The 25,849-nt window shown below is 32.7% G+C and overlaps 1 protein-coding gene across 1 annotated transcript in view; it reads left to right on the plus strand.

Annotated features, from left to right (window-relative positions):
* The window catches only part of GBE1 (1,4-alpha-glucan branching enzyme 1), a 254,067-nt gene that overhangs the window by 99,846 nt on the left and 128,372 nt on the right, over positions 1-25,849 (plus strand). The window contains exon 4 of the mRNA XM_019732062.3: positions 24,976-25,101. Coding sequence (XP_019587621.3) covers positions 24,976-25,101 — 126 coding nt within the window. The remainder of the gene's footprint in view (positions 1-24,975; positions 25,102-25,849) is intronic.

Raw genomic sequence — 25,849 nt, forward strand, 5'->3', positions numbered from 1 at the left:
CTGTGATATGTATTTTTAGACCGAATTTTTTGAGGATCGGGACAGTTCTTGATCATCTTTGTGTCCCTGGAACCTAGTAATTTTTGATTCCTAGAAGCTGCTCGACAAATGTTTATTGACTGTGTGGATGAAATTGATAGGGGCCAGCAGGTCAGTGCATCTGCCACTGTTGGACATGTTTTTGCATGTGCATATTATTCAGAAAGTGAAATAAATGTATATATAATAAAATGTGTGTCCATAATTTAAAATTATACTCTTTGAGTTTAGGCATTTCAGACTTACAGAATTGCTCTTAATAGGAGGGGTCCTGTTGATGTCAGGGCAAAACAAATAAATATTGGCCTGGAAATTGCAGTTTGTTGTAATGAGTCTGTAGCATTATCTGGGATTTTTTTTTATTTTTTAATTAAAGTTTATTGGGGTGACAGGTATTAGTAAAGTTACATAGGTGTCAGAAGTACAATTCTGTGATACATCATCTATATATCACATTGTGTGTTCACCACTCAGAGTCAGTTCTCCTTCCATCACATATATTTGATTCCTTTCACCTTTCATCTACCATTGCCTAACCCCCTACGACCGGGTAACCTGTGCTGCTTTTAATACAAGTACAGAGATCTACGTGAGTCAGTGTTCAGAGAACTAATAGTAGGAAAAGTTTGCCTTTCTCTTGAGGATTTGAAATGCTTGTTTTTATCTCATGGTTCCCTCTGTAGTGTGTCAGAAAACTGAAAATTAAGTGGGTTGTACATTTGCAGTAACCATCCAACTCCAGACTCCTGTACTATTATCTTGCCTCCGTGCCTTCCATCCTTTCTCTGCTTCTGACCATGTTCATTGTAACTGCTGACTTTTCTTTCTCATTTTATTTTAAATAATTATATTACACTATTACACTTTCAAAATTGTAAGCTGTCTTTTTTTTTGGAGGTAAGAAGAATATAAATTAAATGTATGTAAATCTGCAAATAAGGGTTTGTAATTACAAATCAAGACAAAAATTTGTTTTAGTATTCCTTTAAATCACCTGTATATAAATTGATAGTGTCTAGTTCTTTTTCCTTATAGTTTGGAACAAGTTAGGAGACTATAAAATGGATTAGCTATGAGAAGTGCCAGAGGTTAGAATATTTAGTCATTAAAGGGAGTACTGTGAAGGGAGAAAAGTCCAATTATGGAATGATATCACTCTTATCCCAAATTAATAATGAGATGTTATTTCTCTAGGGGCGACACACATATCATCTCTGTTTTAGACATTTTCCTCAATGAAAACTTTCTCTAACTTTGAAGAATATTCACTTTTGACACAATGAAGTAGAAATCTGGGATATACTATTACTGTATCTATGTCTTTTTTACTCAAGGTACAATAAATTATGGTGAAAGAGAAATAGTTCAGTTATCTCTTTTAAATACATAGATGAAATCTAATTACAGCTTGTTAGTATTAAGCTTGATTTCCGTGCATCGGTGTTTTTTATGACAAGGCTCAGGATGAGGAGAGGCTTGGATTATGTAGTTTTATTTTCCTTTTTCATTTTCAGCTGAAGCCCTGCAGACAGTAGGAGAATGTCGGTGAGATATCAATGGCAGTATAGGGATTGCTCTCTGAAGTCATTATAAATTAACAGCTAATGGGTAGCTTTCTTTGATAGCTCGTTTATAATTGAGTACAGATAGATGAAAATCAAACACAAAGGGAACTCAATATTATCATTAATTTTGACTTTGTTTAACAGATGATTTCTGGGCACCACAGCAGCCTTCCTAATTTGTCAGTGTATGATGAAGAAACTAATCATACACAGCTCAGAGAACAAATAACATACGTTTTCCCAAAAAGTCACCTTCAGAGATAAGCACAAGAAAAAAAAATCCCACAAATCTGTTGATCCTTTCATTTCTCCTGTTTTTTCTCTATGTTTTCCTTTAAAAATACAGTTTGTAAAATAATTTTCATAATTTAAAATATCTAATGATTGACTTTCCAGAACTCATAGCCTAATGTAGGCTATAAATAGCAGATTTTTCCCTGTAAAATGCTTCCTTTTTTCCTTTTATTTATTTTATAGAACTGACTATGTGCCAGGTACTATTTTAAACACTTTATGAATATTAATTGGTTTATTCCTCATAACACTCTATCAGGAAGGCCCTGTTATCATTATCCCCATTTTCCAGATGAGGAAATGGAGGCACAGAGTGATTATATAACTTTACTAGCTGATGGTTGGTAGAGATGTGATTCAAACCCACGGCGTCTGGCTACAGAGGGTGTGTTCTTAATAATTATGCTATGTTGCTATAATTTATTAGTTTATAATTCCTGGGTAATTAAAAACTATATTTAAACATATTACCAAACATAGCCCTTGGCTAAAATGATAAACTTTTGCAAATCCCAATATGTTTTCAGAATGCATGTTTCTCTATGAGCAAGTGGCAGTGACAGTAATAAAGTTGGGGAACAAAGAAAAACCAAAAAACAATATGATATTTTTTAATTGTTAGGAATATTCAGTAAAACATATGCAATGACTAGATATATTTATATATGTATAAGTATACACAGATGCAGACATGTACACAATACATATATACTTGTATGCATGTGTGTGTGTATGTACATATATATGACATATTTGATGTTAGGTAATTGATAGAATCATGGCTACTGACATCATGCCTCATGGCATCAATGTGAGGACAGCTCATAATGAGACTCTTCAAAGGAAACTGCACACACACTGACAGTTTGATCTCATGATACTGATAGTCACCATGCGTGCATGCATCCGTACATGTGTACATGTAGCTAGTTTATAACTATGTAAGTCAGAACATTATAAGGAAGGTAGATTTTACTTTTTAAATCTAGACTAGTCCTTATGCCTAGTGTGAAAATACCTCTGTGGCCAGACCTCTCAGGTTGGGGGCTGCTGAAGGGGTAGGGGTCAGAAAGTGAGGTGTTTGTGGCGAAGTGAGACCATCTGTGCTACCAGGAAGGACATCAGTGGCATGATGGAGTCAGAGAAGTCAAACACTAAAATATGGACAAAGAAAAGCTGAGGACAGAGGCTAGAAACAGTTGTTTATTAAGCTGGTGGGGCTAGACTGAGGAGGGCAGAACTCAGTAATGAGTGGGAAGAAAACAAAACAAGGTGGGAGGTGAGCCAGGCACGGTGAATGCTGGGGCTCCATCATGCTGGTCTTCATATTTGGATTTTTGTGTGTTTTTCTGGCCCAGGACCATACTTGGCTGACTTCATGAGTTCATCACTCCTTATTAAGGTTGTTTCGGTGGGAGATAGGCATGTTTCTGAGTCATGGTAGTAGGTAATATATTGGTTATGTTGTTTTGGCAAAGGACTAAAATAAGTGTTTTAAACAAGAAAGATGGTTTGTTTCTCTGTGAAGTAAAAGTTCAGGTCAGTAGATGCTCTGTGGCTAGGATGCTCAGAGCAGTTTCTTTATATCGTCCTGTAAAGGATAGGTCTTCTCTCTCCAAATGTGTTACCCACATGACAAACCTTGCTCACCATCTCTATGTATCCTGCAGAAAGAGGAGAAGAGGAAAACGAGGTCAAGGTATTCCCTTTTAAGGACGCAAACACAGAAATTCTACATACATCCTTCTTGCCAGATCTGGTCACATTTGCCATCCTAGCTGCACGAAATGTTGGGAAATACGGTTTTAGCTTGGGGCCATTTGTCCAGCTAAAATTCAACAGATTCTGTCTTATTTAAAAGAAAAACAGAGGATTGATTTTAAAATACAACTAGCATTTATTTTCCTAGCCATTTAAAAGGAATTTTTTAAGGAAGTAGAAGAATTAACCTTGTGTTAGAAACTTTCATTTTTTTATACTTCTCAGATCAACTGTAAGTAATGTATCCTTATGTTATTTGTTGCTGTGCTATAGAAATAACATTGTTTTAAAACTCTTAAGTGTTGATTCATTATAACTTAGAAAAAGTGTAGTGTCCTTAATAAGGAAGAATTTTTAAAGGATATGGTTGATAATAATATACACTTAAGGATATAGCTGGTATTGATAATGTGCAATCATAATGTGCAATACTTTAGATCATTGTGAACTCCAACATTAAACAAATAAAATGAAAGTAAAATCCGAAAGCAATCTGAAATTCATTAGGTCTTATTATGTGAGGCTTAAAATGTTGCTACTTTGTGAAGGATGTCCAAATTTTCATGAAATGCCAGTCTCACTTTTAATGCTATTTTTACTTTGACAACAGTTTCTGCGTACAATAAGAGTAGGATTTCAATGAAAACCCTGCATGTAAATATAGCAGTGTGGGATGTAAAAGCACGCTGAGCAGAATCTGCCACTGACAGCAACCAGGCTCTCACCTGGTTTTCTTGAAAAGCAAAATTCAGCATGTACACTGACCACACTGTAGCAGAGAATGCACAGGGCAGCAGGATGAGTGCATCTGAGATACCAAGATTTAAATTAGTGTTCAAGAAGAATGATTTTCTTCCCTTCTTAATAAATCTGAATATATATTGGCTCTAGTCATTTGTGTATTGGTGAGCATTTTTTAATAAACATTTAACCCTTCATTTTTTATTTTTTTTTTTGATAAATTCTGCAGGAATATCAGATAAGAAGGAAAGGATGTGAGCCAGCATTTATCTGTAAACCTATCATAATAATTAATGAAAGGAATTAAACAAATATTTTACATAATATTAGAAGGTTTTTAGAAAGAAGACTTTTCTTAAAATTGGTAAGTTGCTTAAACATTTTTAAGGCAACCATGAGTACACTGAATCTTACTAAAATAAGAACTTTTGAAATTTATTGTCTCAAAAATATTTTAGGGTAAAATCGTAAAAAAATGGGGAAAACAAAAACACCTTTTAAAGTGTCTCATTTGTACCCTTGAGAGAATATTTTAAACAGAAACAGTTTTGGTGATGTCGGTATCCTCACAGGAGACCCTTCACTATGCTGGCGTCTCAGTCCCTTTGTCGCCTTTGCTCCGGTGATCTTGCCCTCCCAGCTGAGTCCCGCTAAGGTACGTGGCCCTCAGCCGTCCACTGTGGTGGTCCTGCTGTAGACATTGCCTTTATTCATCAACTTTCTCTGTTCCCCACGTTCATACCATCCACACGCATGTGCATCACATCCTGTGTAACAAACAGCACCTTCAGACACTGGTTCTCACGCTTTAGTGTGTATCAGAATCACCTGGCACACGTGTTCAAGACACACCCCAGGGCGTCTCATTCAGTAAGTCTGGGGGGCCTGCGAATTTGCGTTTTCACAGCTTCCCAGGTGATGCTGTGCGACTGGTGCAGGGTCCACACTTGGAGAACTGTCCAAAAGCCCGTTCTTGAGCCCATTCCACTAGATAATGATATGTTTTATAAAACAGAATCATGTCCTCAATTCTTTCTTTCTTTTTAAATACGTAGCTTTCAAGGTCTCTTGCAAACATAGGATGGTTTTATTTTGATTAGTTGTATACAACTGTTTTTAATTGTATTATGAGCCAGGTGCAATAAAAGGGTGCTTGAGAAAGATTTTATATTTTAGTTTTTTGTACGTAGATAAACTCAGGCCTGGAAAAGTCTCTGTGGAATGACTGTTCCCCCCGCCCCCTCTTTTTCCTTTTTCACTCCCCAAAGTATGCTACTTTATTTTCCCATGTCGGATGATTCTAATCAGTGACACCTATACAATGACAGTGACAGAGCTCCTTAGTGTCATGGAGACCTGCCTCATCCCATCTCCTCCAACACAAGATTAGGGTACACAAGTTCATGTATTCACTTTATATTAAGCCCGTGCTAGGGCTCCGACTGTAATTTTTTTAAAAGGCAAAGCATCAGAGAAGTGGGAATAGCCTAAATTCATTGTTTACTAATTTTGAGTCCATCTACAATCTTGTTAGCTAAGTGTCATGCAAATTATTTTGTATACTGCATTGGATCAAAAGGGCTTTGGGATATGTCAGTTCATTATTTGCCATTTATACGTTGTATGGCTTTGAACAAGTTCCATGTCTGAGCCTTTTGACTAGTACCCAGTTTGCACTTTAAAAAAATATAATGACTAGATTTCAAAAACTTTCCAAAGAAATGGTATTCAAGCAGATTTTTATATTCTGATTTTTCATAGCCATAATAAATAAGAAATATTGTGATTGTTTTCTTTCAAGGTAAACAAATTTGAAATTGTGCCCTGTCATAATACATCTGGTAGAACGAGTCATCTTTGAGCTTCCTTACAGCCTAGTAACCTTATTCAATGCAGTGTCATGTCTTTCCTGAATATCTAACATACACTTGATGCAGTGTGACACTTTTCGTATGTACCCTGCTTTGACTTTATGTCAGCGACAATACTACCTGCATTTCAGAGAACACGTGTCTTCATGTCCTCTTGAGTAGTGTGGTAACAGCAGGACGTATACAAATGTGGATGGCCTGCGTTCATTTGCCATTTCTAGCACTTGCTACCTGTGTGCCCGTTGGCAAATCACATGCTCACCTCCCTGGCTTCCTCCATAGTGGCAATATTCATAGTACTTACTCCTTAGAATTGATGAGAGCATAAACACATTTTCAGTAATGCCTGGTACTCAGTTAAAGCTCCTTAATCTTAACTTTTTAGTTTTCCATGTGTATGCTGAGCGTTCATGTGTTTTATTCTTTGAAAGGTCTCATCTTTGAAGACTTTGTGAGTACAGGCCAACCATTTTATAAATTTGTATATAACAAAGCAGGATCTGATGGTTGTCTGTAAATCAGCATTATCTCACTCTCTACAAAATGCTCAGTTTCTTGAGACTCAGCTGGTGTGTTCATGGAATCAATCCCACCAATGACTGAAAATCCACGAGAGTGTTTGTCAGTGTGCTATGCCTGGCAATTATTCATGTGCAGAATTTTATGTGTTTTTGAACGTTCGTTCTCTTAATTTACCGTTTACATTTTAAGAATCTAACAATCTTGGAACTGTGTATAAAATCTTTGTACAACTTCAAAAGAAATCCTAATGAAATGTTATGGGAGAGATCAAGGGGACTATGAGACCAAAATGAAACTACCACAGTGAAGACGGAGAATCCTTAATGAAGAAAGGAACTATTGGAAATGAGAAAAGCTAGTTGTTTTGAGACTAATCAAATACAAGGACTGGATGTGAATAATCAATGAGATCTAATCAATGGGAAAAAGCATATTATAGGAAATGTATTAAACTGTGAGTACAGGCATGAATTTGATGCTGTTCTTACATTGCACACACGTTTTATGCATTCAGTAACCACATGAACCTTTCGTATTTTGTAAAGACAAGTCCCATGGTCTTTTCAAGTGACCTCTAACAAGTCACAAGAACAAATTTGGCTGTTTCTGCTTGTAACTCCTGAAGCCTATCAACTATATACTGACTTACCACTTAGTACAATTATTTTGTGTTTTATGTAATTGCTCGAACATACTACACTGAAATTTGCTTAAAAATATAAAGGACATTTTAATTTGTCATATTTTATAAGTAATAGATAAAACAAATTTCCTAGGCTGATGGGTAGTGGGAATGTATTCTAAAAGAGAGATGCCTTTGCAAAAGGATACGTACCTTTAATATGTTTCAGCCTTCTTAAAGGGTAATTCACACATGTAAATTGTATACTACCAAGCAAATATTTGCTTTTCTTAGATTAGATGCTTTATATCGTTTATAAATAATCCTTATTTATGAAGAGAGGCTTCTACTAGACTTGAAAGATCATAATTTAAATTAAACTGAACTTCAAAAGTAACATATTTGAAAATAAGGAATTTTACAGTTTAGACTTATTAGACAATTCTGTTTTGCTTGTCTAATTAGTTTCAAATAAGATATTTTTCTAGAACAGTAAATGGTGAATTTAATATAGTTTAACTTTTTAGTTCTGGGTTTCAATAGTGCATGTGTTCTTGTAGGTTTTGGGAAGGATGAGGGAAGGTAATCCTATACAAAGACACAAAATATATTCGTGCATATGCACTCATATACAGATGTTAATTTTAAATATCTGGACATATTGTAAAAATACATTTGCAGTAATACATATGAATCAAAAATTTCTAAGTGAGGTAATCTGATGAGATTCAAGTGTCCAATTGACATTTAATATGAGGAAACAAGCTCATTTTTTAACTTGTAAATCAACATAACCTTACAATTGACTTATCACTCTCAAAAGGTATGCTCTTCTCTTATTCTCCCCAAATGGTAAATTTAACAGTTCTTTTACCTTTTGTCTTTCTGTTACAGTTACCTTTAGTAAAGAAGTTTAGCTGATTCTAACTCTGTGGGATTTTTTGAATATTGTCCTTTTATTTGTAGCCTGGGGCTTCGTTGCCTTTTGTCTGAATTACCCCAGTGGCTTCCCTTGTCCACCACAGAAGATAGTAGTTTTCAAAGATAGCTTTGTATCGCCATCACAGAAAGAGGTCTGTATTTTAAGAGCTCCTAATAATTTCTATGGGTGGCAAATTTAGAATTACTGGCCTTATAGAAATAACTTTTGGGCAAGAGGTCTGGTACTGTGGGTTATTGTTTGATTTCCAGTAATTAGTTGTTTGATTTTATATCTTGGTTCCTCAGTTTATTTGCTGAATATATTTTACATGTCCCACCCAAAGACTTTTGAAGATACTTTTAAACAATGAAAATTATCTCATGATATGTCATTGTTATTTGTCTTGTACTGTTGATTGCTTAAGAACTTGGCACTTTTTTAGCTGCTACTTAACGAAACTCCTCAGTGTGACATTTTAATTTTCTTCATTAATTGATTAATTGTTTTAAACCTGTTCAGCATGTCAATTTCTTATTTGGAGGTGTCTGTAGTCCTCTAGAATGAGGTTTTGTTATTCTTATTCCATTTGTTTGTTTCTATCTCTGAATATCTACTTTATTCCATTCACTTCCTAGAATGGCCCATTTTCTGGCTTTGCTTTTCCAAATCTATTTCCTTCTTCAAAATGGCTTAAAAGTTCCTGCCTTATAGAAATAGCATCATGATTAAACATCTATTCCACATCCTCAGAACTTATATATGCTGTTCTTATTATTCTCTTATTACCCTGTTTTCTCTCTCTGTCTGTACATAGGAATATATGTATGTACACGTACCCAAAATATTGCTTGCTCTTCAGAATGAGCATCCTAGAGTCTGCAAACAAGAAGGAAATTTTGGGATCATTTCTGTCCAAAAGTCTTGTTTTAGTTAAGAAAATTGAACTTTAAGGAAGTTATGACTTGCCCAAGATCGTACATCTTTTCATGTTATTAAGGTTTGAGACTACAAAATATCAACTTATGCTCATTGCAAACTGCATTATTGTCCTTGCTTAAGGTATAAATAAGAAAATATCAGCAGAGATGCTTTTATTTGCGGTATGTTTCATGACTATAAGTAATCTTCCATGGATACTGTTCTCCTTTTATGAGTTTAAATTGTTAGAGCATTTTAGTTTGGAGATAGATATATATATATATATATATCCCTCTTATATATCTCCAAACTAAAATGCTCTCTCTCTCTCTCTCTCTCTCTCTCTCTCTCTCTCTCTCTCTCTCTCTCTCTCTCTCTCTATCTATCTATCTATCTATATATATATATATATATATATATATATAATTTAAAGTATTCAGTATATTCATGTATTTTGTTTACTTAGTAGCTTGTTCTAGTTTAACCCTTGCTTAACAGTCCTATGAGGTATAGATACTATAATTATTCTCAGTTTCAGTTGAAGAAAGTGGATGTTAGCTATATTAAATATTTTGTCTCATGTCATAAGTGGTTGATACAATAATCACTTTTGAGATGATTATCTGAGATGTTTGCTTTCTACCCTATTTTCTGCAAAATATTGAAATTGAGAGAACTGTAGTAATGAACTACCTCAAACCTTAATTAAATGGTGTGGAAACTTGGTGATTTGGCCACATGCTGATTAAGAGAAACAAACAACCATTTATTTTTAACTGTAATTACATAAAAAGTGGATAAAATAAATAAATATGGTAAATAGCATCCTGAAGAAATAGGTGCCCTGTTTTCAACTCATTTTTCTTTCTTGTGTTTTATATTTTGTGTGTGTGTGTGTGTGTGTGTGTGTTATCAACAGTGTGTGTGTGTATTTAACCAAGGACAGTTTCATATTGTTTTTAGAATAGACTTTTCTAGAGAGTGATACCATTGCTTTTATCAAGTTGAATTAATATCTGGAATTTGATGCTGACATCCCTTCTTTCATCATTGGTGCGTCTGATTTGATCATAATATGGCTAAAATATTTCTTTGCCTTGAGCTTTTTAATTCATCAATTAATTTTCTTTTTCTTAATTTTGAAACTAGATATTATTTTTTTCAAAAGATGCAGTACATTTTTAAAAGTTTGTTTTAATTTGTTAAGTACGTCTTGTGTACGTTATCTCAGTAGGAAGCCCCCAGGTATAGGATTTAGTATTCATATTTTTAATAATCACTGCAAGAAATGGATAGCATTCTGTCTGTAGTTCTGCTGAACAATACTAAATCTCATTTTCAGATAATAACAAGAACCTATAATTTGTAGTTACCATAACATCTGTGGTCTCTGATCTGTTTTTTTCAAAATCTGAACAACTGTAAGACTTCTGTCATATTTTTATTTTATAATTGATAGCTCCGTAAAATAGTTGGAGCAGCTTCCATTTTATTATTGTGGATCATGATATTTTTCATAGATTTAACTGTTCTCCTTAGGCAATTAAAATGATAAGGCTAAAATAAACACAAAGTATTTTCTTAAAATTATTTTATTTCAGTAACTCAGTAAGTTGTATTTGAATATATCATCTCTGTATCAAATCGATATATTTGTGGTAGTGGAGTTATATCTCCCTCTTTTGGAAAGCCAAGGCATGGCATTTTGATTGAAATCGAACTATTCTTTACAGATTTTCAGTTTACATAATTTCCTGAGCATACGGATGTAAAACTAATATTTTCCTTTGACATGGTTTTCCTTTAGAATTTTATAGCATTGATAAAAAAGTTAAACTTCTGTATCCATATGCATATATATGTATGTATATATATGTGTGTGTGTGTATATATATACATATACACATATATATATACATATACATATATATATATGTATGTTTAGAGTTGAGAACTATAGGCCATTTGATATGTTTCAACCCAGCAGAACTGTTTTTCTATTTGAAATGCTTTTCTTTTTATTTATAGAGTCCCTTTTACATTTTTGTAATTATTAAACATGATTCATAACGGGTGTTGAACAGCAGAACTTAAAACAATTAAGGAATATAGAAAGAAAACTGCAAAGCAGCTTTTCTCATAATTATCAACAGCCTGATCCTCCCTGCTGCCATTCACTCTTTTAGTTTTTGTGGATATTCATTCTGATCTGTTTCTAGGCATTTAGAAAACATCTTTCTCCTTGTCTCTCTGCCTCTCTATATTTATATGCTTTTTATTATCACAGAAATGTGATGATTCTATGCCGGTTGGTTTCCAATTTCCTTTTTACCCCCACTCATTATATCATGCACATCTCAAAAGTTACATTAGTATTTTACTTGAATCAACTCTACACTCATATTAATGGAGTAATGCTTACATGTAGAAACTATTTACTCTGGCTAAGTAGTCTACCTTGGCTTAACTATTATAAAAATAAGTAAAAGTTCATGAATATTCTTAATGCATATCACATACATTTCTTTCTTTTAACAGCTAGTGTAATTTTATAATAATTTTGTGCATTCTTGAGGTAATAAAATCAGCACCCCGCCTTCACTACCATTGTTTAAAGAACAAAGTTTTACCTTCTATCATCTGGGCTGTCAAAGTGCTCTGAATTTACCTGTAAATTGTTCAGTAATATTGAGTATCTTGCATAGATTTTATTGTGTACCCTTTTGTAACTTAGCCTGCAGAATATGAAGAAGCACTTCCGATTTACAGATTTTTTTCAGTTAACCATTACCATATTGTAAGAAGACTACTTAGATGTAATATAAAAAGAAAATGTTTGCAAGAGTCAATTGGTTCTTTTACTTTATACAGTCACATCTAATATCAATTTGGTAGTTTTCATTTGTTTGTTTGATTTTCATAAATGACTTTCAGAACTTATTCAATTAGCATTCCTAAGAGTTTGAAAACACCACTTTAGCCTACAGAATCTAAATGGATCCTGTACAATGATATATGACTCTATATGTATATGGATTACTGTTATAAAATATGGTTGTGAACTGCTTCTGAATTGAAGGAGAAAAACTCTCAGAATAGGCTGTAGTTCATATACAAATTAGAATGTAATGAAATAGTATAATTTGAAGAAAATGCAGATAATACTTTTTATTGTTACCTTTGTAAATAACCATGTCATTGGCATTTGCTTATTTGTATTAAACTGGATTTACTCTACCATTATGCTTAATATTGTTAGTTTATGACGGCCAATTAATTCTATGTCATTTACTTAAGAGGTCACATTTAGTCATTTTAAGAGGTTTGAAGTGATGATAATAATGAAATAAGCCGTAATGTCTCTCACTGGTAAATTACAGTGGGAGATATTAGCAAATCTCTGTTCTTGTGAATATTTTCACCATTCTTCCAAATGAACCTGCTAATCAAATGTGTAAGTAATACTCCACTAACCAGTAAATCTTGAAACATTATTTCTGGCAAATAGGTAATTTTACGGTGGATAGTTATAATAAATATTTGGTTGATGATATTTTTGAAGCAATTTTAAGCTCTCTTATAAGCATGGTCCTTTCCTGAAGAAACAGCTATAAGCTGTCTCATAAACAACTGTTTGTCAGCTAAGTAGCTACCTTTACCATTTGTTCTTGGGACATGAACTTGTTTTTAAAGTAATAACTATATCAAAACTAATTCTAACATCTGAAGAAATTAATCCTGTAGGTGATTTGTTTTTCCTTTCACAGCTTTTTGTTCATTTTCGGCTTGGGTCTGGGCATACCTATTTGTATTCATAGTGCTGGTATTGTTTTGACCCTTTTTAGTCTTCTATTTTTGCCCATCTATTGTTGAAATCTGGTGTATTCTCCTCCAGTTTTTTACGTCTGCCATTCCCAGGTTCTGTCTCCAAGTTTTCCTCATCTGAGTCTGTTTATTCTACTTCTTTTTTCAAACTTACCTTGACTATGCAGTATCTCTTTCCCAATCTGGTGTGTTCTTTTAAAGCCATGCCCTACCTAAGGTCAAACTATCTACCTCTTACTTTTTCATAATAGTATTACTTCTAATCCTAGTTTAGGTACAAATTGCCCTCATGGCTGAATCCTCTGTCTCCTCTCAGGATTCCTATGTATTGCCAAGATCTGTTTCTTTTTGCATGATAATCATAGCAACTCTGCATATAAACTTTAAATTTCAAAATTTTAACATTGAAAACCAGAATCAAGGAGAAAATAATTTTTCCCATGCAAAACACTTGTTTGATTATTTCTCATGACAATGCTGATTCTGAATGTATATGTAATTCTGTATAGGGAGGTACAAATGGAAATTATGAGTATGTGAGGGAATTCATTGTAACTTGTCAATTATCTTTGAGTTTTGTATTATTTATGCTTATGGAGACAATTACATTTTATTAGATTAAGCATCATTCAGGGTTATTAGGCAAAAAAATATTGATCTCCATATAATTTATCTCATGTAATAGTTTCTTCCTTCCAGATCTTGTATGATTGCATCTGCTACCATGTTTCCCCGAAAATAAGACCTAGCCAGACAGTCAGCTCTAATGTGTCTTTTGGAGCAAAAATTAATATAAGACCTGGTCTTATTTTACTACAATATAATACTGGGTCTATAATATAATATAATAATGTAATATAATATAATATAATGTAATATAATACCCAGTATTATATAATATAATGTACTATAATATAGTATAATATTGGGTCTTATATTAATTTTTGCTCCAAAAGATGCCTTAGAGCTGATTGTCCGGCTAGGTCTTATTTTCGGGGAAACATGTTAGGTACAGAAACCTAGCTGCAAGGGAGTGTGAAAAATGTGATCTTAATCTTTGCATTCTGTTATAGAAAGGAATGCCATTAAGTGGTTTGACTAACTGAAGAACAATTTTTAATTAAAATAATTCATAAAACATAATACTGAACAGAAAATTTTCCTGTTTTAGTAATAGCTATTAAAGTGACAATGATAAATACTGTTTTGTAAAATGATCTATGTGATACATCGTATAGAAATTGTGAACTATTTTAATGATGGGTTAAAACTACAGGTTAAGATCAGAAACTTGAATAGATTCACCATATCCTTTTATGAAGGTATTCCTAGGTACAGTGGAAAACTTGATAAGTAAATTTTGTGAGAACATTTATAGATATACTCAGGACCTCAAATGAGTAAGTGATTGAAGTGAGATTAAATTTAAAAAGTGCTTCAGAATGATAAATTGGTAGGAGGATTAGACTATGAAAAAAGTAATTGTAAATTATTAGTGAATAAGAAATAAATTATAAAATTTAAGGAAAGATTGAAACACATTTTATTGCAGAGTACTTTTTATTACCTTCCAAGGTGTTTATTATTATGAAGGTTTAGAGAATACATTCCCTGTAACTCTGCTGTTAGTTTTCTTTACACCATGAAAAGAAACTTTTAAAAAATCTGTCCTTTAATTATTGGAACACTGGTCCTTGTAGCTACTATGGTATGTCTTTTGCTTTCTCAGGTCTAGCTTCTGTCTCCTAAAGCTCTAGATTACAGACCACAGAATCATAATCAAGGGTGACACATGGGGTTGTGGTAGTGGATACAGAGAAGTGGTTGGACATCTTTATTTGAAAATAAAAGTTCTAGTTCTCATCTAGTTCTCATCGCACATCCAGGGTTGAAAACTGCTGCCAAAGACACATATAAAAGTCTAATATTCTCTTTACTGAATTTAGGAGGAAAATGTTCATATTCCAGACTTGTCACAGTTCAGCGTATACAAATCAATTTCAAGTGTTTAATTCCCTCTGTTAAGGCTACAGGGACTGTATAACACATTTTAGAAAGATAACTATGAAAAACATTATTTTTCTCTTTTTATGAGTGCTTATAGAAGTGAATCACATGTATCTAGAAAATTAGACTCTTCATAAATATCTGTTCCCTGATTGCTCCCTTTATTTGAATACTGATTCTAGAAATACTTTAAATGTATTAGTAGACTTTCTTTTTCTTATACCCATGTACTGTGAAATATCTTGTACTTATTTTATAATCTTTTATGCTTTTGTCCTTCAGTGTGGGCAGAACATATTTTAAATGTGATTATAAAGTCTGGAGAATTGAACACTTTCATTTTTCTTTAGCAGTATTTTTTTTTAATAAAAGTATTTCATGCTTTTTGTTCTAAATTATGTAGGCTTCAATTTTTTTAAAGAGAGCTTTTATTTCGTATTTGATCTTTTAATGCTCTGTAAGAAAAAGAAAGAAAATTACATTTTATGACTGTTTAGATGGATATTATTTTTGGTTACGTTTAATAGAAGTATTTGCACTTTGACCAAGAGTGCCTTCAAATAATAATGAATAAAGGTACTCCTACAGGACATAACCTTTTTCTCATGGTAAAGTACATACTATATAATCCTTTTGTGATTTAAATATTTACATTTAACCTGAGTTCTTTTATTGGGTAGCACAGTTGAATGTATGTTAAATGCCACCATGAATGTTTAAACCTTTTGAATAAAAATAATTTTATTTTCCTTTACACTTCAGTCTGTTCACCTTTACCTATTCTAATATGCCAATAGCGATAAGTTTTCCCAAGTGACTCCTTGTGTCCTTGATTGGAAAAAAAAAAAAAAAAAAAAAAAAATCATGGACAGATTTTTTTTTTTTTTTTAAAACAGTTAACCATAGGTCACTGCATCTCAGCATATGAATATTTACTGAGCCTGACACAGAAATCAGGTGGGTAATTCCCTGACTTGTGCTGTATCAACCACATTGTCAAAGTTTCCTTGCTTCTCCAGAGGGCTTGTCAAACTGGGAGATCAAAGCTCTTTAGCTGTCCTATGCCTGTGCTATCTACACAATTGGAATATCTATGTTTAGTAAGTTAAATACACCTGAACTAGGAAACCTTAAAATGAATAGCTCTATTGTGAAGACTCCTATTATATACCACTACGTCCCATCATCACTGTCTCCACCTACAGTGGTCACTTTAATTCTTGAACTTTTATGACCTGTAAAAATGCTATAAAAATTAGTTGACAAAAAATTATCCAATTGCATATCTTGTGTTACTCTCTCATACAGATAGTCATTATCTGTTTCCTGCTATATTGTTTCATCACTTTCTCATTTCTTGATGGTCATACTTATTTCCCTATCAATATTTATACACACCTATTTGTAGTTCTCCTTCCCCTAATACTGCCTATGTCTGGCAAAAGACATGTCTTTGTGGAAGAAGCGAGAAAAAAAGAATGACAGTGTTGTAATGTATACTATGAGACTTTAATTTATAAAGGATATTTAAATATTAGGAAGCAGTATTTTCATGATTAACTCTTTTCTTTGTCATTAATTATATTCTTGGAGATATCAGCTTCAATATGTAATGAATATATAATTGAATGTTTTCTCAAAAGATCTTATGATTTTTAGAATTATATATTCTATATCTAGTTTCTGGAATTTTTTTCTAGATTTCTTCTAAGGGCTGAATTACTTTTTTTTTTCTTCTCCCATTCTCTATAATTTACTTCATTGCAATAGCACTTAGAATGATTGCTTAAGAATGATATTCTTTTGTTCAAGTGATTTGATTTATCATCATACAGACTTTTGTAATTATACTTAATAAAATATTTTAGAGAGGTTTAACTCATCTTACGATAGTATCACCCCCATTCTAACACTTCTGAAAATACCTCTTAGATTTTTGTATTGATATTATACCAGATTATAACTCTGTTTACTTAATAGAATTCTAGCCTTCACTGCACATGGATGAGTCCCTTTGAAGTTCACTTTTTCAGTAATGAAAACTCACTGATTTTTCCCCCTTTTCATAGCTTTTTTCTTTTATTACTATATTGATCGTTCAATTTCTTGGAAGTTTAAATCCTATATTTTTATATCATCTGTAATTCATTTGTTTTCTTGTCTAAGACACCTAATCAATCTTTACCCAGTTACAACATTTCAGCATTGTTCTTATTCTTTTCACTTTGGAGTAGTTATTCTCACTTGCCCATTGATGCCTGCTTGCTAAACCTCAGATAATCCTTTTGGATTTTGTCTTTTTGTAGTGACCTCTCTTTATAAGGTTTTTGTTCAGGTAATGTACCTGAAATGAAGCAAACAGTTTATCAGTTCTACTTAGTTTTTTTTTTTTTTTTTCTTTTCTTTTTTAAAGATTTCTCTCAGTCAAAAGAGAAACAGGAAACAATATTATAGTTATAATACTTCTTAACTAGACTAGAAGATTGGGGAAGTAGGGTGGAAACCTTTGGGAATAAAATTCCTTTTTATAGGTATAGGAACATCTGTCTCTAAATCATTCTAAATAAGAACTTGCTTTTAAAAGAATCAACTACTGTTCTATCTACATTTTTTAAAAACAGTATTCTGCAGTTTCTTCTCTCCCATGTGTATTATAGAAATGAATGTTTATATCTCTGTAATTCTACAATTGGTATTAAATCAGGAGCAAAGTAGCTATGAGTATTATACCTCAAAAACCTCAAAAATAGTCTTTTTGTTCTGCACATTGGTGTCCTTTATGCCATAGTTTAGTATAATTTCATCTGATACTTGTTTTTGTCACATTACAAATTCATTTTTCATAACAAATATACGTAATCTTTTCTGTCAAGGAAAGTTCTTTTTTATTAGTGACTTGATTTCTTTTAGAAAATCCTTTTAGTATTCCTACTCACAGTGTTGTTATTGGATTCAACCTGGCAAAATTTTCTTGGTTCTTATTTAAAAAAAAAAAAAAAAATGAATTGTGATAGCATGTTTTAAAATAAGAAATCCCATACGAAGCTAAAAAAATGGGAGATGATTAAAATTTATTAATAGATTATTGCTTTTGATTTTCAGCTGATTTCTGTCTTTTCCTTAGTCAAGCTACTAGCAAGGATGTCACCTCTTCTTTTGTATATTGTCCGATACTGGGTTACATAAGAGCTTGAAGGGCTTAATCTAATCATTGAATCTCTTTTCCACCTCCCTCAATCCCTGAACATTATAGATTATATCACAAGGACAGGGTAATTTTCAGTGATGATTTTATATGCATATGGCTTATGTAAGGTTGTTTGATCAATTGAAAATTATGAAGTAAATTATGATTTCAAGATAGGGATCTCGAAAATGTATGAACTATAGTATCCAGGTAAAATTAACAGAAAATTTTAAGAATTTCAAAAAATAGTATTATGTTTACTTGATACCTGTAACAGTTTCATTCTATAACCAATGGTAATATCAGTTACTCATATAGCTCATATGTAATCCTAATTTATATAATTTTACTAATAAATTATACATAGTTTTATTAAAGTTTATCCACAAAGTGTTCATTTACATACCAGGGCATTATTATTATTAGAAAAATGCCTCGATACTTTTATTGGTGTCTTAGTTTTCTTTCCTTATTAATTTAAAAATTAACACAGAGTTCATAATGATACCTGTTAGTATCAATTAGTGTGTCTGATATTCCTGATTGTAAAATTCAGAATGAAATTTCTTCAGTGAACATTATCATTATTATTATTGTTATTATTTTATTATTTTTCAAACTGATCATCTATTTATTTAAACAGTCTAATGAAGCAAATATGCCAGGTATTGGGTAGAAAAAATAGCCACTTAGCTTTTCCTTGTGGTAAATTTCAAGCCTTTATTTGTGTCATGTAAAGAGTGATTCTTTTTGTTTGATCTCTGAAAATAATTACATCGGTGTAGGCAAGCAATAAAAATTGCACATTGCAAATTCACTTTTTTGAAGGATCCCCTATCAGTTCTGAAGCTCAGCAACATTTGTTCTGAAGGAGTTTGCTTTTCCTGGAAATCGTCAAGGAGATTTTACCTTGTTTAGTAAAGGTCACTGAAATGCTTTGGTATATGTTTGTCTTCTTTGAGGAGTAAGAAGTTAATAAGAGATAAAATGTGTTATTTAGACAATTCATTAAGATTACTTTATCTCTTAACTCTTTCTGGCACTGACAAAGTTTAAATTTTAAGTACATTCCATTTTATTCTTCGAAAAGTGATTGCCTCCAATTTTGCCTTTATGGTTGTACTAGTTTCCAACGGATGCTGCAAAAAAGTGGTGGCTTTAAACAACAAAAATTTGTTCACTCACAGTTTTGGAGACCAGAAGTTAAAGATCAGTATCACCTGGCTAAAGTCAAGGTGTGGGCAGAGACACACCCTCTCTGGAAGCTCCAGGGTGGACTCGGTTCCTTAGCACGTCCATCGTCTGGTGGCTGCTGGCATTGCTTGGCTAGCGTCTGCATCACTACAGTCTCTGCCTCCTGGGCCACATTGCTTTTTCCTTTCTGTCTGATGTAAAATATCCCTCTGCCTCTCTCTGATAAGGATATATGTGATTGCCTTTCTGGATAATCTTTCCATTTTAAGATCCTTTTATCACATCTTAAGATCCATTTTTTGCCATATAAAGTATCATTCACAGATTCTAGAGAAATGGATGTGGACATCTGAGAGGCTGTTTTTCAGCCTCCCTAAATGGCAAAAGATTCTTTCATACCTAAACTTACTAAATATTAAAATTGTTTCAAACAGGAATAAAAACAAAACTGTGAAAACAATGTATACTCTCAGGTCCTTTTTCTTTTTTTTAACAAAGATTAGTTAAATTTTAGTTGAATTAAAATAGGATTTAAGAGCTTTTTAAATATTATATTATGTAATTTAAAGTTTTGATTATATCTATGCATTTTAAAATAAGGTTTATATTACATTGTTTGTAAATATTAAAACCACACACATCTTCAGGATTCTGGTCATTGGTAAAATCATCAGATTCTTCTCTGAAATATCACAATTTTCCTACTTAATTATGAACACTTTCTCTATTTTTGTTCCACACACTTCTAAAAATTAAGAATAAACTGCAATATGTCCTGTATGTATGTGTGTATATTTCTTTCTCTCTCTCTTTCTACACACACACACACACACACACACACACAGAGGCATATGATATATATATGTATATATATGTATATATATACACATAAATATATACACACACATATAATACACAGATGTAGATATATTTCAGCAACATTTTGTATGTACGCACAATACTAATGTTTGCATTGCACATTGGTGTGGCTGTGCCCATTGTTTTAGATATATATTTATATATGTTATCAATTATATATTTTATATACTGATATATTTGTATATTGTGTATATAATATCAATTATACTAGATATTGTATATATTAGAGGTAATTTAAAGGAGGAGGAGATAACATTGATTTATGAATTAGGAATGACTTTGCTTGGTTATTTACTTTGACCTGTACCTCATTAAGCAGTTATCTTTATTAATATCTTTTCACCCCTCTTTAAGCAACTTTTGTTTTTTTTTAAGGTTTTCCTCATAGCATGTAGTTGTGATTTGGGTAGTATAATCAGGGCAAACTGCATTATATTATTTAATATCTATGTCTTTTCTCTTGGCTAGCCACACATTTACTCACGGAACCCAGAGTTACATACAATAATATTTTCCATAATATACTAACACTTCTAATGAGCTGAACACATCCACTGTTTTTATGTAAAATTGTCGGCCACCTGAAGAGCATCTTTTCTCAGTAATTTTCCAGTCCATGTTTGGCAAGAAGCATTTCAAAATATATTCCCAAAATGAATGAATACACACACACACACACACACACACACACACGTTTTAGCTCTTCACTATTTTACCAAACTGTTTCTTATAGTGTATATTTCAGTTCTGAATGACATTTTCTAAGTAAAAGTGGACTTCATGCAATTCACTAAGTCAAATTAGCTTTTGCACAGGTAGACGTTTCTTTTATTCACTTTTCAATGTAATTTAATGTATTTGATGATAACCTCCCATAAGTCAGAGAGTTAATTTGGTTTATTAAAAAAGGAACCTAATTTGGATCATTTTTACCATGATCCAAAATGTTACAGTTTTACAAAATAGCTATTTGCCCTCTAAAAAATGTGTCATATTATTTTCATTAGTATATTCATTTAAAGTGATTTGATGCATTTTTAAAGTTCTATTTTTAACACTGTATGAATACAGTTAAGGTACACAATATACTAACTGAGTAGCACAGATCCAGGAATATGTGTGCAATTATATAATAAATATATTTGTAATCCTTATTGAAATATGTATTTTTTTTTCTAATTATAGAAGCTGTGCGAGTGAAATGAAGTGATAATATAGAAACATACAACTGGAAAATAAAAGCTACTAATAATCTCTATCCATAGCCAACCAGCTCAATATTTTTTCTATGCATCTTTTGAAATAAGTTATTAGTTTGTGTACATTTTCACATTAGGAAGCTACAGTACATTTTTTATAACTTGAAAAAATTTTTCTTGCAACCTTCAATATAATCCAATAGTGTAATTTTTAAACAGCTATACATTATTCAGTCATTCACTCTTTGCCAATGAAAATAACATTAAGATTAATAGACGAGGATATAGTTCTTTGGGCACATTTCTAATATGTCCACAGGGCAGACTTCTATAATTTCAATTGCTGAGTCACTGAAGTTTACTTGTTTTGAATTTTTGATGCATGTCACCAAATTGCTATTTAGAACTTTTATACTGTGTTCTACTCATGCTAGTAGTGTATAAGACTTCCAATTTGGAATTACCACGTGACCTCTTTTACTCATCAGATGTTAGGCTTATTGTTAATAGATCATTCAAGCTAGCTCTTTCTTTTCAATTTGCTATAATGGCATATGCTATTTTGAGGTTGCAAATTAAATTATACAAAGTCTTATAATCTAAAAAATTTTTTCATCTGAATCTGAACTCGCGAATAAAAATCTCAGAAGTACCTACCCTCTTCTCTGCCCCATCCCTACCCCTGCAAAAAAAAAAAAAAAAAAAAGAAGTTTGTGAGTGAAATTTAGTCCAGAAAGGTTATGTTCTTTACCCATTTGGATGTCTCTCAAGTTTGGTTTATTTAGATTTATCATAATACTTTCAGCTGGTTATCAAAACAATTTAGGAATAGCAAATCAGAAGTGAGGGGAGGTGGCTATTATAGGCAAGTATGTTGGTTAGGAAAGTCTAAACTGCTGTACAAAGATACCTCCAAAATTCAGCAGCCTAAAGAACAGAGAAATTAATTTACCTTTATGTAATGACCACAGACAAGTGTTCCAGATTTGGTGGGAAGCTTTGTTCTACATATCATTAAGGGACCGAGGCTATTATTTTATTACTAAGGAAGAAGGAGGGAATTAGATAATTAAAAATTTGCACCCCAAGAAACAACACTAGTAGAAATAACTAATAGATATGTCTAATAGGAAACCGTGATAGAAATGGAGAAACCGAACTTTTGGAAACAAATATATTGAAGTCCTTCAGTGAGTGAGTAAATAATCTGTTGTCAGGTGCAGGATTTGACTTTACCTTACCTACAAAGCTTCTAAGTTAACCTCTTACTGTTTCATGGATTCTGGCAGAAAACAGGACTCCTGCGTCAGAGACAAATGGTTTTATTACTCATGACACAGTAAGCAGTATGAGCATCATATTTGCATTGATCCCACCTGCATTCCAAATCCCACAGGGTTAACACGGTGTGGTCTAGATGGATGTTACTGACACAGTTGGTTTGCCTCATAGCTGAGGAATATTCACCTTGGGGAATCCGTTCTTCTATATCAAGCAGGAAGTGAGCCTATTCTTTGTCTTCAAGGGAGACATTATCATGTTTCTCAGGATTGTTGACACACACAACATGAGAAGTAGCCCCTCTCAAGAAAAAGTCAGGGCCTTGTATTCTTGGTATACAGCAAAATCTGTAGCAGTGTGAGACCCACAGAAAGACTGTTCCTTCCAATCCCCGTCCTTCAGTAGCCTTAGAAGACATTTCATGTGTACAGCAAGATAAATTAATGTGCCAAAGAATGGGGAAATTATATTCAGCACGGGGAGATTCTTCATATTCTTAAAGTTGCAAATCTTCTCTCTGCCAAAAGACAAAAAAATAGTTATTTATTGATGACCATCCTTTGGAAGAGTTGTAGAGCCATTTGCAAAAAAGAGAGAAGATGGATGGATTATGCAAAACGCTATTCATTGGAAACTGATTTCTAGTATTTTATTTCCCCATAGCCTATTTTGGGTTGATGAGAGAGCAAAAGGTCCTTTTCTCAAACATATCACTGCTGTGTATTATACTAGAAATTCATGTGGCTTGATGGACCTATCTTTTGGGATAAAATACCCCTAAAGTGGATTGAATTTGTTCATTCATGTTTTTATGATAATTACTTGAATAACAGCACACTTGGCTGTGATTGGCTTCAATAAGTGGTAGGAATAATGAAGGAAAAAGAACTGAATTCATGTAAGTTAGGCATTTCTTTTGACCACGCACCTGCCCCTCCATCATGAATCATGATTTATTCTTTTTTGTTATCTGAGGGAAGTGTTGTGGAAGTCTGTGAAGAATAAGGAAATGAGTATGGGAAGCTCTGTGTTCAGCTTTTGGCTCTGCCACTCGATCACTTTGGGATTTTTGGCATCTCACTTAATATTTGTGTCGTAAAGATTCTCTGGAACCAAGTGAGCTATGACTATGAAAGTCTTTTCTAAACTATAAAACATTATACCAATATTTAATTACCAGGAGTTATGCACACTTGAGCTTTTCTTTGTTAAAGGAGACTGAAGAATATGTTCTCTCTTAATGTTGAGAATATAGTATAGCTCCGAATATGAACACTTTTGGTCATACAGCACCTACTTTTAGAAGGTTTAATTAAAAAAGACTTTAAAAAAGTATAATTTAACCACATGGAGCTTTGTTCATGTAGTTTTCTTTTTTATCTAACCATACTGATAAATCGAAGTCCTCTATTCAATACCAAGTCTAAAATGGTAGATTCAGTAATAATTGTATTTGCATTTTATTGTTATTTTTTATTATTGATAATAATAGTAGTACTATTGGTAAATATAGGATTGGATGGCTAAAGGGGAAAATTTTTGGTTTTGTGTGGTAAAAACATACTTCAAATAGGGATTAGAAGAAGTTAAGAAGGGGTAGAAAGTATTTATAGAGTAGTGTGTGTGTGTGTGTGTGTGTGCACGCGCGTGCGTGCACATGTGCACACATAATACAAGTGTTAATCAAAACCCATTTTTCTCCTTTAGCTTCTTGAAAATGTTATCATTAATTACCATGAAAAAGAAAGGAGATGGCAATATAACTCGTCACTTTTTAAACTAGAGTAGGATTATTTCCTCCTGATGATTGATTTATCGACTGTAGTTCCCAAATAATATCCGTGTCTTTTTATTATCTACTGTATGCTGACTTTAATTAACCACTCTCATGGTTGGTTTGCAATGATTGAAATTGCTGGAGAATCGTAAAATATTCAAGTTGGAAGTGACTTTAAGGATCATATACTATAGCAGATGAGGAAAGCAAGGTCCACAGAATTTAAACATCTTTAAGGTCATGCATCTGGATGAAGTTTAGATTCTTAAGATCATTCCTTCTTTTCAGACTTGTAACAGTAGTCATAAACTATTATGCATTATTTTAGTTTTGAAGTATTTTAAAGCCATAATGTCTTATTCTCTTTTTAGGTCGTTATTAGGAGTAAAAGTGGAGAGATCTTGTATCGTATTTCACCGTGGGCGAAGTATGTGGCTCGTGAAGGTGATAATGTGAATTATGATTGGATACACTGGGATCCAGAACACACATATAAAGTGAGAACAACTAATCTTTAAATAAATGCTTGTCCCAGTATTTCTAGGAAAATTAATTTTTACTTTTACAACTTTTATAGTAATGTTCAACTTTTCTCTTCACTGCTGGTTTAATATTTCACATCATATTGTACCAGTTTGGTATACATATATCAGAGTCTATCATCTGTAGCCAATAAAACATAAAAGTGGGTTTTTATCATGTGTTTCTGAGATGAGGGAGGGGGAGAAAACTAAATTTCTACATAGTGACCTATAAGGATTACTGATTAAAAAAAATTAACCACAATTTCTGATTCATCAAAGACTTTCAGTGATGTAATGTTACTCACTGTCGTGGGTTTGAAGCAGGATCAATGTCCTTAGAAAAAGGAATAGTGAAGACATCTTATGAATGTATTAATAAGGGTAAATTTTAAGGTTGTCTTATTGACAGGAGTTGTAGGTATCTTTGAACTCACTTTTCTGTCCTTTAAGTTATTGAAGCTTGTTGATAAGTGCTTGGCATTTAATAATTATGTATGCATTTCACAGCTGTTGTGTTTTCTCTAAGGCTTAGGCTCAAAATATATGTTTACTCAATGATAAGGCGTAAACCATTATGTGATTGCTCTTTTAAAATAGATTCATTAAAATGATTCTAAAAATGATGTTTTTTCAAAAGAACATTTAATGGATATAGCCAATGCCTTTTATATGTGAAAACGGTTCAAGAGTATTTGACTGAGTTGATTCACCATTTCACTTA

The sequence above is a fragment of the Rhinolophus sinicus genome, chromosome 17, assembly GCF_057876585.1.
Source record: "Rhinolophus sinicus isolate RSI-liver-muscle chromosome 17, RSI-T2T, whole genome shotgun sequence".
In the NCBI taxonomy this organism is placed as follows: Eukaryota; Metazoa; Chordata; class Mammalia; order Chiroptera; family Rhinolophidae; genus Rhinolophus; species Rhinolophus sinicus.